Source organism: Bombina bombina, chromosome 8 (assembly GCF_027579735.1).
Source record: "Bombina bombina isolate aBomBom1 chromosome 8, aBomBom1.pri, whole genome shotgun sequence".
Classification (NCBI taxonomy): Eukaryota; Metazoa; Chordata; class Amphibia; order Anura; family Bombinatoridae; genus Bombina; species Bombina bombina.
Window position 1 is genome coordinate 277,175,150 of NC_069506.1, and position 22,044 is coordinate 277,197,193.

The 22,044-nt window shown below is 41.0% G+C and overlaps 1 protein-coding gene across 1 annotated transcript in view; it reads right to left on the reverse strand.

The window, feature by feature from the left end:
• Positions 1-22,044, reverse strand: part of SIK3 (SIK family kinase 3) — a 772,688-nt gene that overhangs the window by 623,984 nt on the left and 126,660 nt on the right. The window contains exons 2-3 of the mRNA XM_053691386.1: positions 20,228-20,344; positions 13,552-13,615 (exon numbers count right to left, since the gene is read on the reverse strand). Of these exons, the coding sequence (XP_053547361.1) occupies positions 13,552-13,615; positions 20,228-20,344 (181 nt within the window). The remainder of the gene's footprint in view (positions 1-13,551; positions 13,616-20,227; positions 20,345-22,044) is intronic.

The window sequence follows — 22,044 nt, forward strand, 5'->3', positions numbered from 1 at the left end:
TGAGACTCTGCCCAGCAAATTATCTTTGATACTTCCATCATAGCTAGGGAGCTTCTTGTCCCTCCCTGATGGTTGATGTAAGCTACAGTCGTGATGTTGTCCGACTGAAACCTGATGAACCCCCGAGTTGTCAACTGGGGCCAAGCCAGGAGGGCATTGAGAACTGCTCTCAATTCCAGAATGTTTATTGGCAGGAGACTCTCCTCCTGACTCCATTGTCCCTGAGCCTTCAGAGAATTCCAGACGGCACCCCAACCTAGAAGGCTGGCGTCTGTTGTTACAATTGTCCAGTCTGGTCTGCTGAATGGCATCCCCCTGGACAGATGTGGCCGAGAAAGCCACCATAGAAGAGAATTTCTGGTCTCTTGATCCAGATTCAGAGAAGGGGATAAGTCTGAGTAATCCCCATTCCACTGACTTAGCATGCACAGTTGCAGTGGTCTGAGGTGTAAGCGTGCAAAGGGTACTATGTCCATTGCCGCTACCATTAAGCCGATTACCTCCATGCATTGAGCCACTGACGGGTGTTGAATGGAATGAAGGGTGCGGCAAGCACTTTGAAGTCTTGTTAGCCTGTCCTCTGTCAGGTAAATCTTCATTTTTACAGAATCTATAAGAGTCCCCAGGAAGGGAACTCTTGTGAGTGGAACGAGTGAACTTTTCTTTTCGTTCACCTTCCATCCATGTGACCTTAGAAATGCCAGCACTAACTCTGTATGAGACTTGGCAGATTGAAAGCTTGAAGCTTGTATCAGAATGTCGTCTAGGTATGGAGCAACCGAGATTCCCCGCGGTCTTAGTACCGCCAGAAGAGCGCCCAGAACCTTTGTGAAGATTCTTGGAGCTGTAGCCAATCCGAATGGAAGAGCCACAAACTGGTAATGCCTGTCTAGGAAGGCAAACCTTAGGTACCGATAATGATCTTTGTGAATCGGTATGTGAAGGTAAGCATCTTTTAAATCTACAGTGGTCATGTATTGACCCTCTTGGATCATAGGTAAAATTGTCCGAATAGTCTCCATCTTGAACGATGGAACTCTTAGGAATTTGTTTAGGATCTTTAAGTCCAGGATTGGTCTGAAAGTTCCCTCTTTTTTGGGAACCACAAACAGATTTGAGTAAAACCCCTGTCCCTGTTCCGATCGTGGAACTGGATGGATTACTCCCATTAACAAGAGCTCTTGTACGCAGCGTAGAAACGCCTCTTTCTTTGTCTGGATTGTTGACAATCTTGACAGATGAAATCTCTCTCTTGGAGGAGAGTATTTGAAGTCCAGAAGGTATCCCTGAGATATTATCTCTAGCGCCCAGGGATCCTGAACATCTCTTGCCCAAGCCTGGGCGAAGAGAGAAAGTCTGCCCCCCACTAGATCCGATCCCGGATCGGGGGCCCTCAATTCATGCTGTTTTAGGGGCAGCAGCAGGTTTCCTAGTCTGCTTGCCCTTGTTCCAGGACTGGTTAGGTTTCCAGCCTTGTCTGTAGCGAGCTGTTTTGGTGCAGAGGAAGTTGATGCTGCTCCTGCTTTGAAATTACGAAAGGAACGAAAATTAGACTGTCTAGTCTTGGCTTTGGCTTTGTCCTGAGGCAGGGCATGGCCTTTACCTCCTGTAATGTCAGCGATAATCTCTTTCAACCCAGGCCCGAATAAGGTCTGCCCTTTGAAAGGTATATTAAGCAATTTAGACTTAGAAGTAACATCAGCTGACCAGGATTTTAGCCACAGCGCCCTGCGTGCCTGAATGGCGAATCCTGAATTTTTCGCCGTAAGTTTAGTAAGATGTACTACGGCCTCTGAAATGAATGAATTAGCTAGTTTAAGGACTCTAAGCCTGTCCGTAATGTCGTCCAGAGTAGCTGAACCAATGTTCTCTTCCAGAGACCCAATCCAGAATGCCGCTGCAGCCGTGATCGGCGCAATGCATGCAAGGGGTTGCAATATAAAACCTTGTTGAACAAACATTTTCTTAAGGTAACCCTCTAACTTTTTATCCATTGGATCTGAAAAAGCACAGCTATCCTCCACCGGGATAGTGGTACGCTTAGCTAAGGTAGAAACTGCTCCCTCCACCTTAGGGACCGTTTGCCATAAGTCCCTTGTGGTGGCGTCTATTGGAAACATTTTTCTAAATATCGGAGGGGGTGAGAACGGCACACCGGGTCTATCCCACTCCTTAGTAACAATTTCAGTAAGTCTCTTAGGTATAGGAAAAACCTCAGTACTCGTCGGTACCGCAAAATATTTATCCAACCTACACATTTTCTCTGGTATTGCAACTGTGTTACAATCATTCAGAGCCGCTAACACCTCCCCTAGTAATACACGGAGGTTTTCCAGTTTAAATTTAAAATTTTAAATATCTGAATCCAGTCTGTTTGGATCAGAACCGTCACCCACAGAATGAAGTTCTCCGTCCTCATGTTCTGCCACCTGTGACGCAGTGTCTGACATGGCCCTAATATTATCAGCGCACTCTGTTCTCACCCCAGAGTGATCACGCTTACCTCTTAGTTCTGGTAATTTAGCCAAAACCTCAGTCATAACAGTAGCCATATCCTGTAATGTGATTTGTAATGGCCGCCCAGATGTACTCGGCGCTACAATATCACGCACCTCCCTCTGAGCGGGAGATGTAGGTACTGACACGTGAGGCGAGTTAGTCGGCATAACTCTCCCCTCGTTGTTTGGTGAAATTTGTTCAATTTGTACAGATTGACTTTTATTTAAAGTAGCATCAATACAGTTAGTACATAAATTTCTATTGGGCTCCACTTTGGCATTGCAACAAATGACACAGGTATCATCCTCTGAATCAGACATGTTTAACACACTAGCAAATAAACTTGCAACTTGGAAATACAATTCAATTAGAATAATATTAAAATGTACTGTGCCTTTAAGAAGCACAGAAGATCTATGACAGTTGAAAATTAATAAATTGAAACAGTTATAGCCTCAATCCTTGTAAACAACACAACTTTAGCAAAGGTTTAATCCCATTAGCAAAGATAACAAATTCTGAAAGCAGGAAACAAAATACAGAATAAACGTTTTTTATCTCAGTCAAACTATAATTCTCACAGCTCTGCTGAGAGAAATTACCTCCCTCAAAATAAGTTTTGAAGACCCCTGAGCTCTGTAGAGATGAACCGGATCATGCAGGGAATACAATGAGTTGCTGACTGAAATATTTGATGCATAGAAAAAGCGCCAAAAAACGGCCCCTCCCCCTCACACACAGCAGTGAGGGAGAACAGAAACTGTCAGAAAAACAGATTAAGCAACTGCCAAGTGGAAAAATAGTGCCCAAACATTTATTCACACAGTACCTCAGCAAATGAAAACGATTTTACATTCCAGCAAAAACGTTAAACATAATCTCTAGTTATTAAACAGCTTTATGTATTTCTTACAGTGTAATTCTAGTGAAGTACCATTCCCCAGAATACTGAAGTGTAAAGTATACATACATGACATTATATCGGTATGGCAGGATTTTCTCATCAATTCCATTGTCAGAAAATAAAAACTGCTACATACCTCTATGCAGATTCATCTGCCCGCTGTCCCCTGATCTGAAGTTTACCTCACTCCTCAGATGGCCGAGAACAGCAATATGATCTTAACTACTCCGGCTAAAATCATAGCAAAACTCTGGTAGATTCTTCTTCAAACTCTGCCAGAGAGGTAATAACACACTCCGGTGCTATTTTAAAATAACAAACTTTTGATTGAAGATATAAAACTAAGTATAATCACCATAGTCCTCTCACACATCCTATCTAGTCGTTGGGTGCAAGAGAATGACTGGGAGTGACGTAGAGGGGAGGAGCTATATGCAGCTCTGCTGGGTGAATCCTCTTGCACTTCCTGTTGGGGAGGAGTAATATCCCAGAAGTAATGATGACCCGTGGACTGATCACACTTAACAGAAGAAAAGGCAGTTACACTAACGAAATTTTTACAGTGTATGTAATAAGTTAGCAGAGCATTGCACCCACTTGCAAATGGATGATTAACCCCTTAATACCAAAAACGGAATAACAAATGACAAAAACATTTTTCAAACAGTCACAACTGCCACAGCTCTACTGTGGCTTTTTACCTCCCTCAATACGACTTTTGAAGCCTTTTGAGCCCTTCAGAGAAGTCCTTGATCATGCAGCAATAAGCTGGATGTCTGTGTCTGTAATTTTTGCTGCGCAAAAAAAGCGCTAAAATAGGCCCCTCCCACTCATATTACAACAGTGGAAAGCCTCAGGGAACTGTTTCTAGGCAAAATTCAAGCCAGCCATGTGGAAAAAACTAGGCCCCAATAAGTTTTATCACCAAACATATATAAAAAACGATTAAACATGCCAGCAAACGTTTTAAATTACACTTTTATAAGAGTATGTATCTCTATTAATAAGCCTGATACCAGTCGCTATCACTGCATTTAAGGCTTTACTTACATTACTTTGGTATCAGCAGCATTTTCTAGCAAATTCCATCCCTAGAAAAATATTAACTGCACATACCTTATTGCAGGAAAACCTGCACGCCATTCCCCCTCTGAAGTTACCTCACTCCTCAGAATCTGTGAGAACAGCAAAGGATCTTAGTTACTTCTGCTAAGATCATAGAAAACGCAGGCAGATTCTTCTTCAAATACTGCCTGAGATAAACAGTACACTCCGGTACCATTTAAAAAAAACAAAAATTTTGATTGAAGAAATAAACTAAGTATAAAACACCACAGTCCTCTTACGACCTCCATCTTTGTTGAGAGTTGCAAGAGAATGACTGGATATGGCAGTGAGGGGAGGAGCTATATAGCAGCTCTGCTGTGGGTGATCCTCTTGCAACTTCCTGTTGGGAAGGAGAATATGCCACAAGTAATGGATGATCCGTGGACTGGATACACTTAACAAGAGAAAAACACCTGCAAAAAAGCAGCCCCATTGATTCCTATGGGGAAATACTTTTAATGTTTACACATAACACCCTAACATGAACCCCGAGTCTAAACACCCCTAATCTTACACTTATTAACCCCTAATCCGCCGCCCCCGACACCTGTATTATATTATTAACCCCTAATCTGCCGCTCCGGACACCACCGCCGCCTACATTATACTTATTAACCCCTAATCTGCTGCCCCCAACATCGCCAACACCTACATTATACTTATTAACCACTAATCTGCCACCCCAATGTCGCTGCCACCTACCTATACTTATTAACCCCTAATCTGCCGCCCCCAACGTCGCCACCACTATAATATAGTTATTAACCCCTAAACCTAAGTCTAACCTTAACCCCTCCCCAGGGCCGCCATCAGGGGGTGACAGGGGTGACTCCTGCCAGGGGCGCAATGGGCTAGGTGGGCCCCATGAGGCAAGAACTAAAAAAAAAAAATATTTGGCAACCACCAGTAGGTACTACAGCAGAGTGCTAATTGAGCATGGGAAATGTTATTACAAGGAGTAAAGTATTAGCATTTGAGAGGATTTCTGAGTGTGCACTAAACCACTATGCACAGTGTGAGACAGACTTGGCACTTTGTACAGTGTGTACCTGAGTTAGACGGCAGATCGCTTTCATTTGCAGAGGAGGTAGGAATTACTTAGCAAATGTTTTTTATTTCTTTGTGCAATTTAAGATTGTAACTTCAGTGTGGTAGTAGTTGTATGGTGGGGCCAGGGGTCCATAAATACACATTATTTTAGCAGCAGTGTATTTATGATTATTTGACAATGCTGTAGAAATTCTATATTTAAAACCATGCAGAAATGTTTCCTCCTCAATACACAAATTATATATATTACATTCCAGTATACTGCCCCTTTATGCAAGAACTTTCCAGATACAAGGAGGCATTTTATCTAAGATTTTTACATCTGCATAACATGTTATACTCTCAGACTAAGATTGCTCAGTGTTGGAAATGAGACAGGTTAACTTAAAACTGTTCAGTTTACTCTACAGCTGACTTAATTTTGAAATGCATACCAACAAGCTTAAATCCTGCATTGAACCAGATCTAATGGTATGAGTACCCCAGCTTATGGTTCCACCAAGACCATATAGAATACAGCATTTTCAAAATCCACAAGTACAGCTGACAGATGGGAACATTTGTACACTATATTTGAAGTGGTGCTCTTGGTTGGGGAAAATGGGGAAAATATCAAACAAACATATGACAACCTTTTAAAAGTACTTTTCTTCATCTAGCCATCTACCCAGATCATTAATGTACAATTTTGAATTCACAGAATTATTTTTGTTTGCACATTTACAAATATGATTCTTTAAAAAGTGATCTCTTAATTTCTGCATTTTTTTTATCATGCATGTCACACACTGTTGATTTAAGGGATGCAATGTGCATAAATGTTTCCTCCTGTGACTGTTTCTGTGGGTGTCTGTGTTTATGTCTTTGTGCTTTGGTTTGTGTCTCTATGAGTGTGTATGTATTTTTTTTTTCTGTTGGTATCTCTGTGAGGGTGGGTGTGTATGTATTTGTGCATTTTCTGTGGATGTCTGTGAGGGTGTGTGCATATATATGTCTTTGAGCTTGTTCTATAAGTGTCTCTGTGAGGGTGGGCGTGTGTTTGTCTTTGTGTATTTTCTCTGGATGCCTCTGTGAGGGTGGGTGTGTATGTCTGTGTTTTCTGTGGGTGTCTCTGTGAGGGTGTGTGTATGTCTGTGTGTTTTCTGTGGATGTATCAATGAGGGTATGTATGTATGTCTTTCTGTGTTTTCTGTGGGTGTCTCTGTGTATGTCTGTGTGTTTTATGAGGCTGTCACTGTTGGTGTTTCCTTGGGTGTATGTGCAAGTTTGATCAGTTACTACTGATTATCCACATCTTTCTACAGACTAATGAGACCTTTCCGGAAGTCACCAATCTACCATTTAACCTTTAAATTATTGTTTAGGCAGTTCAGGGCCCTTCCTTTCAGCCACTGCATGCTGTTGGCATCATTTAGTTGGCATCTTCCTTTACAAAAAGATAATCAGAACTCCATATTTTGTTTTCTAAATCTCCTTTTGTTTTACAAAACTGTAGTTTACCTCATTACTTGTCAGGTCAATGTAAACAAGTGCTAAGTGTCTGTTTGGGTGTCTGTGTCTGAGTTTATTTGCATGTTTTAAGAATAAAGTGCATATACGTTTTAGTCACTTGGTCAAAAATTGCACGTCAAAGGATGGGGGGGGGGCCTGATCAATTGTTAAGTCAGGGGCCCCAAACTTTCTAGTGGCGGCCCTGCCCCCCCCCCCCCCCGCAACTGAAATATAATTAATAATCTAAATAAAATTACTACAATTCACTAAATAATTCCTATTAAAAACTAAATACTTACCGATAGCTAGTTTAGGGTTTATTTTTATTTTACAGGCAACTTTGTATTTATTTTAACTAGGTACAATAGTTATTAAAAAGTTATTAACTATTTAATAGCTACCTAGTTAAAATAAATTCAAATTTACCTGTAAAATAAAACCTAACCTATGTTACAATTACACCTAACACTACACTATAATTAAATTAATTACCTAAACCAAATACAATTAAATACAATTTAAATAAATTATCTAAAGTATGGGGGGGGGGGGAAAGCACTAAATTACAGAAAATAATAAAATAATTATAAGTTTTTTTAAACTAATTACCCCTAATCTAATCCCCCTAATAAAAACAGAATTTATGTTTACCTGATAAATTTCTTTCTCCAACGGTGTGTCCGGTCCACGGCGTCATCCTTACTTGTGGGATATTCTCCTCCCCAACAGGAAATGGCAAAGAGCCCAGCAAAGCTGGTCACATGATCCCTCCTAGGCTCCGCCTACCCCAGTCATTCGACCGACGTTAAGGAGGAATAATAGCATAGGAGAAACCATATGGTACCGTGGTGACTGTAGTTAAAGAAAATAAATTATCAGACCTGATTAAAAAACCAGGGCGGGCCGTGGACCGGACACACCGTTGGAGAAAGAAATTTATCAGGTAAACATAAATTCTGTTTTCTCCAACATAGGTGTGTCCGGTCCACGGCGTCATCCTTACTTGTGGGAACCAATACCAAAGCTTTAGGACACGGATGAAGGGAGGGAGCAAATCAGGTCACCTAAATGGAAGGCACCACGGCTTGCAAAACCTTTCTCCCAAAAATAGCCTCAGAAGAAGCAAAAGTATCAAACTTGTAAAATTTGGTAAAAGTGTGCAGTGAAGACCAAGTCGCTGCCCTACATATCTGATCAACAGAAGCCTCGTTCTTGAAGGCCCATGTGGAAGCCACAGCCCTAGTGGAATGAGCCGTGATTCTTTCGGGAGGCTGCCGTCCGGCAGTCTCGTAAGCCAATCTGATGATGCTTTTAATCCAAAAAGAGAGAGAGGTAGAAGTTGCTTTTTGACCTCTCCTTTTACCTGAATAAACAACAAACAGGGAAGATGTTTGTCTAAAATCCTTTGTAGCATCTAAATAGAATTTTAGAGCGCGAACAACATCCAAATTGTGCAACAAGCGTTCCTTCTTTGAAACTGGTTTCGGACACAGAGAAGGTACGATAATCTCCTGGTTAATGTTTTTGTTAGAAACAACTTTTGCGAAAAAACATGAAGGAATTGTTCAAAATTCACCAAACTTTCACCACAGTGTCTTAAAGCCTTGAAAATATTGCACACCAAGTTTGGAAGCTTTAACCCTTAAAATAACGGAACCGGAGCCGTTTTAAGCTTTAACCCCTTTACAGTCCCTGGTATCTGCTTTGCTGAGACCCAACCAAACCCAAGGGGAATACGATACCAAATGATGCCTTCAGAAGTCTTTTATCAGTATCAGAGCTCCTCTCACATGCGACTGCATGCCATGCCTCTCAAAAACAAGTGCGCAACACCGGCGCGAAAATGAGACTCTGCCTATGCTTTGGGAAAGCCCCTAAAGAATAAGGTGTCTAAAACAGTGCCTGCCGATATAATTATATCAAAATACCCAGAATAAATGATTCCTCAAGGCTAAATAAGTGTTAATATCAATCGATTTAGCCCAAAAAATGTCTACAGTCTAAATAAGCCCTTGTGAAGCCCTTATTTACAATCGTAATAAACATGGCTTACCGGATCCCATAGGGAAAATGACAGCTTCCAGCATTACATCGTCTTGTTAGAATGTGTCATACCTCAAGCAGCAAAGGACTGCAAACTGTTCCCCCAACTGAAGTTAATGCTCTCAACAGTCCTGTGTGGAACAGCCATGGATTTTAGTTACGGTTGCTAAAATCATTTTCCTCATACAAACAGAATTCTTCATCTCTTTTCTGTTTCTGAGTAAATAGTACGTACCAGCACTATTTGAAAATAACAAACTCTTGATTGAATAATGAAAAACTACAGTTAAACACTAAAAAACTCTAAGCCATCTCCGTGGAGATGTTGCCTGTACAACGGCAAAGAGAATGACTGGGGTAGGCGGAGCCTAGGAGGGATCATGTGACCAGCTTTGCTGGGCTCTTTGCCATTTCCTGTTGGGGAGGAGAATATCCCACAAGTAAGGATGACGCCGTGGACCGGACACACCTATGTTGGAGAAATATAATTTAGTGTGGGGGGGGGGGGGTCCGTACCTTAGAAAATATATTTAAATTGTATTTAATTGTATTTAGTTTAGGTAATTAATTTAATTATAGTGTAGTGTTAGGTGTAATTGTAACATAGGTTAGGTTTTATTTTACATGTAAATTTGAATTTATTTTAACTAGGTAGCTATTAAATAGTTAATAACTATTTAATAACTATTGTACCTAGTAAAAATAAATACAAAGTTGCCTGTAAAATAAAAATAAACCCTAAACTAGCTACAATGTAATTATTAGTTATATTGTAGCTAGCTTGTGGTTTATTTTATCGGTAAGTATTTAGTTTTAAATAGGAATTATTTAGTGAATTGTAATAATTTTATTTAGATTTATTTAAATTATATTTCAGTTAGGGGGCTTAGGGTTAGATTTAGGGGTTAATACATTTAATATAGTTGCGGCGACATTGTGGGCGGCAGATTAGGGGTTAATAAATGTAGGTAGGTGTCGGCGATGTTAGGGATGGCAGATTAGGGGTTAATAAAATTTAACTAGTGTTTGCGATGCGGAAGTGCGGCGGTTTAGGGGTTAATATATTTATTATAGTGGCGGCGATGTCCGGTTCGGCAGATTAGGGGTTAAAAAATTTATTTTAGTGTTTGCGATGTGGGGGGGCCTCGGTTTAGGGGTTAATAGGTAGTTTATGGGTGTTAGTGTACTTTTTAGCACTTTAGTTAAGAGTTTTATACTACGGCGTTAGCCCATAAAACTCTTAACTACTGACTTTTATATGCGGGATCAGTCTTGACAGGAGAGGCTGTACCGCTTACCTTTTGGAAGACTCGTACTACCGGCATTATGCAAGTCCCATTGAAAATATAGGATACGCAATTGACGTAAGTGGATTTGCGGTATTTTCGAGTCTGACCAAAAAAGTGAGCGGTGAGCCTGTACCTGCAAGACTCGTAATACCAGTGTAAGGAAAAAAGCAGCGTTGGGACCTCTCAACGCTGCTTTTTAAGGCTAACGCACACAACTCGTAATCTAGTCGAAAGTAAGCACAACCTCACAACTTTTTAACTGCTTAAAAGCCACCACTACTCTACTGCAGAGATTGGCGTGGCTAAACCCCAAACCCTTGCTTGCAAGGAAAAGAAAATTAATTTCTTCAGACACCAAACTTCACCTCCTCCATTGACAGAGGCAAATAGAATGACTAGAGATTATGGGTATGGGAGTGATACTTAACCCCTTAATGACCGGACCATTTTTCAATTTTCTTACCCTTAATGACAATGGCTATTTTTACATTTCTGCAGTGTTTGTGTTTAGCTGTAATTTTCCTCTTACTCATTTACTGTACCCACACATATTATATACCGTTTTTCTCGCCATTAAATGGACTTTCTAAAGATACCATTATTTTCATCATATCTTATAATTTACTATAAAGAAAAATATAAAATATGAGGAAAAAATTGAAAAAAACACACTTTTTCGAACTTTGACCCCCAAAATCTGTTACACATCTACAACCACCAAAATACACCCATTCTAAATAGTTTCTAAATTTTGTCCCGAGTTTAGAAATACCCAATGTTTACATGTTCTTTGCTTTTTTTGCAAGTTATAGGGCCATAAATACAAGTAGCACTTTGCTATTTCCAAACCACTTTTTTTCAAAATTAGCGCTAGTTACATTGGAACACTGATATCTTTCAGGAATCCCAAAATATACCTTGACATGCATATATTTATATTTAGAAGACATCCCAAAGCATTGATCTAGGCCCATTTTGGTATATTTCATGCCACCATTTCACCGCCAAATACGATCAAATAAAAAAAAAAACTAAAATTTTTCACAATTTTAGGTTTCTCACTGAAATTATTTACAAACAGCTTGTGCAATTATGGCACAAATGGTTGTAAATGCTTCTCTGGGATCCCCTTTGTTCAGAAATAGCAGACATATATGGCTTTGGTGTTGCTTTTTGTTAATAATAAGGCCGTTAAATACTGCTGCGCACCACACTTGTAATATGCCCAGCAGTTAAGGGGTTAATTAGGTAGCTTGTAGGGTTAATTTTTAGCTTTAGTGTAGAGATCAGCCTCCCACCTGACACATCCCACCTCCTGACCCCCCCCCCTGACCCCCCTCAAACAGCTCTCTTCCCTCCCCCACCTCACAATTGTCACCGCCATCTTAAGTACTGGCAGAAAGTCTGCCAGTACTGAAATAAAAATATTAGTAATTTTTTTATTTTATTTTTTCATACAGTCTGCAGTGATGGATCCCCCCTTACCCCACAACCTCCCTGATCCCCCCCATACATCTCTCTAACCCTCCCCCTCTATCTATTTGCCGCCATCTTGGGTACTGGCAGCTGTCTGCCAGTACCCAATTTGCCCCCCAAAATATTTTTTTTTTACTTTTTTTATATGCAGTATTTATTTTCTGTAGTGTAGCTGGCCCCTCTAAATAATATACATCCCTCCCCCTCCCAGATCCCTTACTAAAGAAAGGAGATCCCCTGCATCTACATTGATGCTTTTTTTTTTTGAAGTTGCAAGCATATTTTGCGCGCAACCGCCCCCCCCGCCCGCAAATGCGATCCCAGCGAAAACAGCCAACAATGTGAGTCCGATTGGGGAATAACACTAATAAGGTACATAGTGCCAAAAGCTGCTCCCACCCACCAACGACTTTGTTTACATCCTTAGCCGATGCAGATGGGGCCACAGAGTGGCCCTTTCTGCATCGGTATGTTAAATGGGGGATTGCAGTGATGCCTCAATATTGAGGCATCACTACAATCCCTTGTAAGCAGCTGGAAGCGATCAGGATCGCTTCCAGCACTTCAGACAACAGAGGACGTACCAGGTACGTCAACTGTCATTAAGGGAAGTTTTTCCTATGACGTACCTTGTAAGTCCTCTGTCATTAAGGGGTTAAAGGGACACTGAACCCAAATTTTTTCTTTTGTAATTCAGAAAGAGCATGCAATTTTAAGCAACTTTCTAGTTTACTCCTATTATCAATGTTTCTTCGTTCTCTTGCTATCATTATTTGAAAAAGAAAGTATCTAAGCTTTTTTTTGGTTTCAGTACTCTGGACAGCACTTTTTTATTGGTGGATGAATTTGTTCACCAAAAATGGTCCGGCATCTAAACTTACATTCTTGCATTTCAAATAAAGATACCAAGAGAATGAAGAAAATTTGATAATAGGAGAAAATTAGAAAGTTGCTTAAAATTTCATGCTCAGTTTGAATCACTAAAGAAAAATTTTGAGTACAGTGTCCCTTTAACAGCTTTGCTGTGGTGCTCTTTGCCTCCTCCTGCTAGCCAGGAGTGATACTCCCATTAGTAATTGAATGAAGTTGTGGACTCTCCATATCTTAGGAAAGAAATAAAAACATTTTCTTGTATGTGAAGAATATTGGAAAATTAAATATTTACAGTAAATACATAGTAAAACACGTTATTATGAAATCATTAATTAGACACATATATATTATAGCCCTTTGCAGTTAAATACATAGCTATATAAAAAAAATATTTATATGAATTATTTTATCAGGTAGTGTTTAAATGAGAGTGTAATAGTTTATTTTAATGTGTTTATGTTGTATTTGCCGCAACTTTTATTTTATCCCTAACCATTTATGCAAGGTCTTCAGTAGAGCTAACCCAATGCAAATTAAATCTGATTGTGCTTGAGCGAATGTGTTTACTTTTAACTTGTAACACACACACAAAATAACACACCCGCAATATTTCAATATAGCTCGTGAGCTAACGTTAGCACGCCACTTGTAATCTAGCTCAATATACACAATACAACCAATACAGTCTTGAGAAAGGGGATTGCAACTTCTTTATTGCTTTTTTGTTATCAGGACAGGTAGTCATTTCAACTCTATTAGCAAAAATGACTAGCAAATACCCTACCAACCCTTGTCAAACACTTAAAAATTAGAACTTACCAAATATCTCCCCTCCGCTGGCGTATTCCGTAACGAGGTAAATAATTCGCTCAGTTTCCATCACCTGAGGGAAGTGGTGAAAAAACATATTACACTGCTGTACATTGCAAGAGAAGGTATTAAAAAAGCACAGCTTACCGTTATCAGTGTATAGATACTCAGTATCATTATACAGTGCAGCACACTCATCAGTCTATAGATACTCACATCACTATACAGCACAGCGTGATCATTATCAGTGTATAGATACATCATTAAAAAGTGAACTGTGCTCATTATCAGTGTATAGATACTCACATCATTATTATACATTGCAGCATGCTCATTATCGGTGTATCTAATGGTGAAGGCGGGTGGCATAATGATAAGGGAGTGACACACCTGGTGCAAGCTGGTACCAACAAAAGAGACGTGACTAAGAGCTGGTGCCGACAAACGAGACGGGACAAAGAGCTGGTACCGACAAACAAGATGGGACAAAGAGCTGGTACCGACAAAGGAGACGGGACAAAGAGCTGGTAACGACAAACAAGACGGGACTAAGAGCTGGTCCCGACAAAGGAGACGGGACTAAGAGCTGGTACCGACAAACGAGACGGGACTAAGAGCTGGTACCGACAAACGAGACGGGACTAAGAGCTGGTACCGACAAACGAGACGGGACTAAGAGCTGGTACCGACAAACGAGACGGGACAAAGAGCTGGTACCGACAAACAAGACGGGACTAAGAGCTGGTACCGACAAAGGAGACGGGACAAAGAGCTGGTAACGACAAACAAGACGGGACTAAGAGCTGGTACCGACAAAGGAGACGGGACTAAGAGCTGGTACCGACAAAGGAGACGGGACTAAGACCTGGTACCGACAAAGGAGATGGGACTAAGAGCTAGTACTGACAAACAAGACGGGACTAAGAGCTGGCACCGACAAACGAGACGGAACTAAGAGCTGGTACCGACAAACGAGACTGGACTAAGAGCTGGTACCGACCAACGAGACGGGACTAAGATCTGGTACCAACAAACGAGACGGAACTAAGAGCTGATACCGACAAACGAGACAGGACTAAGATCTGGCACCGACAAACAAGACTGGACTAAGAGCTGGTACCGATGATCGAAACAGGACTTAGAGCTGCTACAGATGAATGAGACAAGAGTAAGAGCTACTACAGATGAATGAGACAGGTGTAAGAGCTGCTACAGATGAATGAGACAGGTGTAAAAGCTGCTATATGTGAATGAGACAGGAGTAAGAGCTGCTACAGATGAATGAGACAGGAGTAAGAGCTGCTACAGATGAATGAGACAGGAGTAAGAGCTGCTACAGATGAATGAGACAGGAGTAAGAGCTGCTACAGATGAATGAGACAGGAGTAAGAGCTGTTACAGATGAATGAGAAAGGAGTAAGAGCTGCTACAGATGAGACAGGAGTAAGAGCTGCTACAGATGAGACAGGAGTAAGAGCTGCTACAGATGAGACAGGAGTAAGAGCTGCTACAGATGAATGAGACAGGAATAAGAGCTGCTACAGATGAATGAGACAGGAGTAAGAGCTGCTACAAATGAATGAGACAAGAGTAAGAGCTGCTACAGATGAATGAGACAGGAGTAAGAGCTGCTACATGTGAATGAGACAGGAGTAAGAGCTGCTACAGATGAATGAGACAGGAGTAAGAGCTGCTACAGATGAATGAGACAGGAGTAAGAGCTGCTACAGATGAATGAGACAGGAGTAAGAGCTGCTACAGATGAATGAGACAGGAGTAAGAGCTGCTACAGATGAATGAAACATGTGTAAGAGCTGCTACAGATGAATGAGACAGGAGTAAGAGCTGCTACAGATGAATGAGACAGGAATAAGAGCTGCTACAGATGAATGAGACAGGAGTAAGAGCTGCTACAGATGAGACAGGAGTAAGAGCTGCTACAGATGAGACAGGAGTAAGAGCTGCTACAGATGAATGAGACAGGAGTAAGAGCTGCTACAGATGAATGAGACAGGAGTAAGAGCTGGTACAGAAGAGACAGGAGTAAGAGCTGCTACAGATGAATGAGACAGGAGTAAGAGCTGCTACAGATGAATGAGACAGGAGTCAAGAGCTGCTACAAATGAATGAGACAAGAGTAAGAGCTGCTACAAATGAATGAGACAAGAGTAAGAGCTGCTACAGATGAATGAGACAGGAGTAAGAGCTGCTACATGTGAATGAGACAGGAGTAAGAGCTGCTACAGATGAATGAGACAGGAGTAAGAGCTGCTACAGATGAATGAGACAGGAGTAAGAGCTGCTACAGATGAATGAGACAGGAGTAAGAGCTGCTACAGATGAATGAGACAGGAGTAAGAGCTGCTACAGATGAATGAAACATGTGTAAGAGCTGCTACAGATGAATGAGACAGGAGTAAGAGCTGCTACAGATGAATGAGACAGGAATAAGAGCTGCTACAGATGAATGAGACAGGAGTAAGAGCTGCTACAGATGAGACAGGAGTAAGAGCTGCTACAGATGAGACAGGAGTAAGAGCTGCTACAGATGAATGAGACAGGAGTAAGAGCTGCTACAGATGAATGAGACAGGAGTAAGAGCTGGTACAGAAGAGACAGGAGTAAGAGCTGCTACAGATGAATGAGACAGGAGTAAGAGCTGCTACAGATGAATGAGACAGGAGTCAAGAGCTGCTACAAATGAATGAGACAAGAGTAAGAGCTGCTACAAATGAATGAGACAAGAGTAAGAGCTGCTACAAATGAATGAGACAGGAGTAAGAGCTGCTACAAATGAATGAGACAAGAGTAAGAGCTGCTACAAATGAATGAGACAAGAGTAAGAGCTGCTACAGATGAATGGGACAGGAGTAAGAGCTGCTACAGATGAATGAGACAGGAGTAAGAGCTGCTACAGATGAATGAGACAGGAGTAAGAGCTGCTACAGATGAATGAGACAGGAGTAAGAGCTGCTACAGATGAATGAGACAGGAATAAGAGCTGCTACAGATGAATGAGACAGGAGTAAGAGCTGCTACAAATGAATGAGACAAGAGTAAGAGCTGCTACAGATGAATGGGACAGGAGTAAGAGCTGCTACAGATGAATGAGACAAGAGTAAGAGCTGCTACAGATGAATGAGACAGGAGTAAGAGCTGCTACAGATGAATGAGACAGGAGTAAGAGCTGCTACAGATGAATGAGACAGGAATAAGAGCTGCTACAGATGAATGAGACAGGAGTAAGAGCTGCTACAGATGAGACAGGAGTAAGAGCTGCTACAGATGAGACAGGAGTAAGAGCTGCTACAGATGAATGAGACAGGAGTAAGAGCTGGTACAGAAGAGACAGGAGTAAGAGCTGCTACAGATGAATGAGACAGGAGTAAGAGCTGCTACAGATGAATGAGACAGGAGTCAGAGCTGCTACAAATGAATGAGACAAGAGTAAGAGCTGCTACAAATGAATGAGACAAGAGTAAGAGCTGCTACAAATGAATGAGACAGGAGTAAGAGCTGCTACAAATGAATGAGACAAGAGTAAGAGCTGCTACAAATGAATGAGACAAGAGTAAGAGCTGCTACAGATGAATGGGACAGGAGTAAGAGCTGCTACAGATGAATGAGACAGGAATAAGAGCTGCTACAGATGAATGAGACAGGAGTAAGAGCTGCTACAGATGAATGAGACAGGAGTAAGAGCTGCTACAGATGGATGAGACAGGAGTAAGAGCTGCTACAGATGAATGAGACAGGAGTAAGAGCTGCTACAAATGAATGAGACAAGAGTAAGAGCTGCTACAGATGAATGGGACAGGAGTAAGAGCTGCTACAGATGAATGAGACAAGAGTAAGAGCTGCTACAGATGAATGAGACAGGAGTAAGAGCTGCTACAGATGAATGAGACAGGAATAAGAGCTGCTACAGATGAATGAGACAGGAATAAGAGCTGCTACAGATGAATGAGACAGGAGTAAGAGCTGCTACAGATGAATGAGACAGGAGTAAGAGCTGCTACAGATGAATGAGACAGGAATAAGAGCTGCTACAGATGAATGAGACAGGAGTAAGAGCTGCTACAGATGAATGAGACAGGAGTAAGAGCTGCTACAGATGAATGAGACAGGAGTAAGAGCTGCTACAGATGAATGAGACAGGAGTAAGAGCTGCTACAGATGAATGAGACAGGAATAAGAGCTGCTACAGATGAATGAGACAGGAGTAAGAGCTGCTACAGATGAATGAGACAGGAGTAAGAGCTGCTACAGATGAATGAGACAGGAGTAAGAGCTGCTACAGATGAATGAGACAGGAGTAAGAGCTGCTACAGATGAATGAGACAGGAATAAGAGCTGCTACAGATGAATGAGACAGGAGTAAGAGCTGCTACAGATGAATGAGACAGGAGTAAGAGCTGCTACAGATGAATGAGACAGGAATAAGAGCTGCTACAGATGAATGAGACAGGAGTAAGAGCTGCTACAGATGAATGAGACAGGAGTAAGAGCTGCTACAGATGAATGAGACAGGAGTAAGAGCTGCTACAGATGAATGAGACAGGAGTAAGAGCTGCTACAGATGAATGAGACAGGACTAAGAGCTGCTACAGATGAATGAGACAGGAGTAAGAGCTGCTACAGATGAATGAGACAGGAGTAAGAGCTGCTACAGATGAATGAGACAGGAGTAAGAGCTGCTACAGATGAATGAGACAGGAGTCAGATCTGCTACAAATGAATGAGACAAGAGTAAGAGCTGCTACAAATGAATGAGACAAGAGTAAGAGCTGCTACAAATGAATGAGACAGGAGTAAGAGCTGCTACAAATGAATGAGACAAGAGTAAGAGCTGCTACAAATGAATGAGACAAGAGTAAGAGCTGCTACAGATGAATGGGACAGGAGTAAGAGCTGCTACAGATGAATGAGACAGGAGTAAGAGCTGCTACAGATGAATGAGACAGGAGTAAGAGCTGCTACAGATGAATGAGACAGGAGTAAGAGCTGCTACAGATGGATGAGACAGGAGTAAGAGCTGCTACAGATGAATGAGACAGGAGTAAGAGCTGCTACAAATGAATGAGACAAGAGTAAGAGCTGCTACAGATGAATGGGACAGGAGTAAGAGCTGCTACAGATGAATGAGACAAGAGTAAGAGCTGCTACAGATGAATGAGACAGGAGTAAGAGCTGCTACAGATGAATGAGACAGGAGTAAGAGCTGCTACAGATGAATGAGACAGGAATAAGAGCTGCTACAGATGAATGAGACAGGAGTAAGAGCTGCTACAGATGAATGAGACAGGAGTAAAAGCTGCTACAGATGAATGAGACAGGAGTAAGAGCTGCTACAGATGAATGAGACAGGAGTAAGAGCTGCTACAGATGAATGAGACAGGAGTAAGAGCTGCTACAGATGAATGAGACAGAAGTAAGAGCTGCTACAGATGAATGAGATAGGAGTAAGAGCTGCTACAGATGAATGAGACAGGAGTAAGAGCTGCTACAGATGAGACAGGAGTAAGAGCTGCTACAGATGAATGAAACAGGAGTAAGAGCTGCTAAAGATGAATGAGACAGGAGTAAGAGCTGCTACAGATGAGACAGGAGTAAGAGCTGCTACAGATGAATGAGACAGGCGTAAGAGCTGCTACAGATGAATGAGAAAGGAGTAAGAGCTGCTACAGATGAATTAAACATGTGTAAGAGCTGCTACAGATGAATGAGACAGGAGTAAGAGCTGCTACAGATGAATGAGACAGGAGTAAGAGCTGCTACAAATGAATGAGACAAGAGTAAGAGCTGCTACAAATGAATGAGACAGGAATAAGAGCTGCTACAGATGAATGAGACAGAAGTAAGTGCTGCTACAGATGAGACAGGAGTAAGAGCTGCTACAGATGAGACAGGAGTAAGAGCTGCTACAGATGAGACAGGAGTAAGAGCTGCTACAGATGAGACAGGAGTAAGAGCTGCTACAGATGAGACAGGAGTAAGAGCTGCTACAGATGAATGAGACAGGAGTAAGAGCTGCTACAAATGAATGAGACAAGAGTAAGAGCTGCTACAAATGAATGAGACAGGAGTAAGAGCTGCTACAAATGAATGAAACAGGAATAAGAGCTGCTACAGATGAATGAGACAGGAGTAAGAGCTGCTACAGATGAATGAGACAGGAGTAAGAGCTGCTACAGATGAATGAGACAGGAGTAAGAGCTGCTACAAATGAATGAGACAGGAATAAGAGCTGCTACAGATGAATGAGACAGGAGTAAGAGCTGCTACATGTGAATGAGACAGGAGTGAGAGCTGCTACATATGAATGAGACAGGAGTAAGAGCTGCTACAGATGAATGAGACAGGAGTAAGAGCTGCTACAGATGAATGAGACAGGAGTAAGAGCTGCTACAGATGAATGAGACAGGAGTAAGAGCTGCTACAGATGAATGAGACAGGAGTAAGAGCTGCTACAAATGAATGAGACAAGAGTAAGAGCTGCTACAGATGAATGGGACAGGAGTAAGAGCTGCTACAGATGAATGAGACAAGAGTAAGAGCTGCTACAGATGAATGAGACAGGAGTAAGACCTGCTACATATGAATGAGACAGGAGTAAGAGCTGCTACAGATGAATAAATTGTAAGTGACAAACCAAGCAAAAGCAGATAATCCGCCAGTGACCCACCTGGTAGAGGCGGATGATATGAGGGTGACACATCATCTTCATTATCTGGACTTCTCTAAATATCTTCTTTAGATTCTCTTCATCCAACTTGGTTTTATCAATAATCTTAATCGCCACCTGAGTGAAAATATAAAAAATCCAGTAAGTGTAGTGGTGAGAGCAGATAGTTTTCAGCAGCTGGCTAATTAGTTTTAGTGTGATGGTAAAGAATATTCTCACATGAAAACCTCGCTACTCTAAGATATGATGATAAAGTTCGATCACTGAGATCACATATGAGCCTATATCATGAAACGGACAAAAAAAATTATTTAAATATAAATTAACAAAATCCATAAATTCCCTCATTGTAACCAGTACTTGCCATCAAAAGCAACATCCCAATGTGGGACTATATAGTAAGGTCTGTGATCTTAATGAGACCATGTGACGTATATAATGAGACCATGTGACATATTTTGTCTAATGGTACTGGCTTTATAACCAAACTGATGCACTAGATGGTGCGGTGACATAAAACTCTCCCAGATTATTGTAAAATTATGCACCTTTACGAAACAAAATTTAATAAGAGGCACAAGAGGGTCATTGTTTCAGATGACTTTGGGATAGAAAAGTTAATAGTAATGCTACAAATCAATATATTGTGTATGTCTAATGCTATAGAAAGTGGTATGTGCAATAGAGGTGCACGTTCAGTTATTAGACAAGCCTCCAATCACATAACAATCCTTAAAGGGAGATTTTATAACCATAATAAAACACCTTTGCAATATATTTTCATTATTTATTCTGCTCCTTTTTCATGTAATTTAGCTCTAAAAGCTAAAGGGACACTGAACCCAAATTTTTTCTTTCGTGACTCAGATGGAGCATGCAATTTTAAGCAACTTTCTAATTTATTCCTATTATCAGATTTACTTCATTCTCTTGGAATCTTTATTTGAAAGGCAAGAATGTAAGTTTAGATGCCGGCCCATTTTTGGTGAACAACCTGGGTTGTTCTTGCTGATTGGTGCACCCACCAATAAACAAGTGCTGTCCAGGGTTCTGAACAAAAAAAACTGATGCCTTTTTCAAATAAAAATAGCAAGAGAATGAAGAAAATTTGATAATATGAGTAAATTAGAAAGTTGCTTAAAATTGCATGCTTTATCTGAACCACAAAAGAAAAAATTTGGCTTCAGTCTCCCTTTAAGCAATTTCTAATTTGCACCTGCTGACTTATCAAGGCTAACCCTGCTACCTATCACTGATTGTCTTTATCATATAACAAATGAAAATAAATGTATTTTATACTAACTTTATGACTGACTAGCCTTGTTGTCCACACACTAAAGCTCTGATTGGCTCCTAGAAATAAGGCAAATGGTAGGTGGAGTTTGGCTATTGATAAAAAATTGCAGTAAAAAGGATGATACCTTGTTTTTAAAATGTCTAGACTTGGATGAAGTCATTCTATAGCAGCACAACAGGAATGTCTTGTAATTACACAGTGTCAGACAATAGCAGGACATATACAGTAAGAAATGGCTGTGTGTAGATTAGACATGTGCTGAATGTGACTAGGTGTTGCTTATTACGTTATTGTGTCACAGACACAGGACATATACAGTAAGAAATGGCTGTGTGTAGATTAGACATGTGCGGAATGTGACTAGGTGTTGCTTATTACGTTATTGTGTCATAGACACAGGACATATACAGTAAGAAATGGCTGTGTGTAGATTAGACATGTGCTGAATATGACTAGGTGTTGTTTATTACGTTATTGTGTCACAGACACAGGACATATACAGTAAGAAATGGCTGTGTGT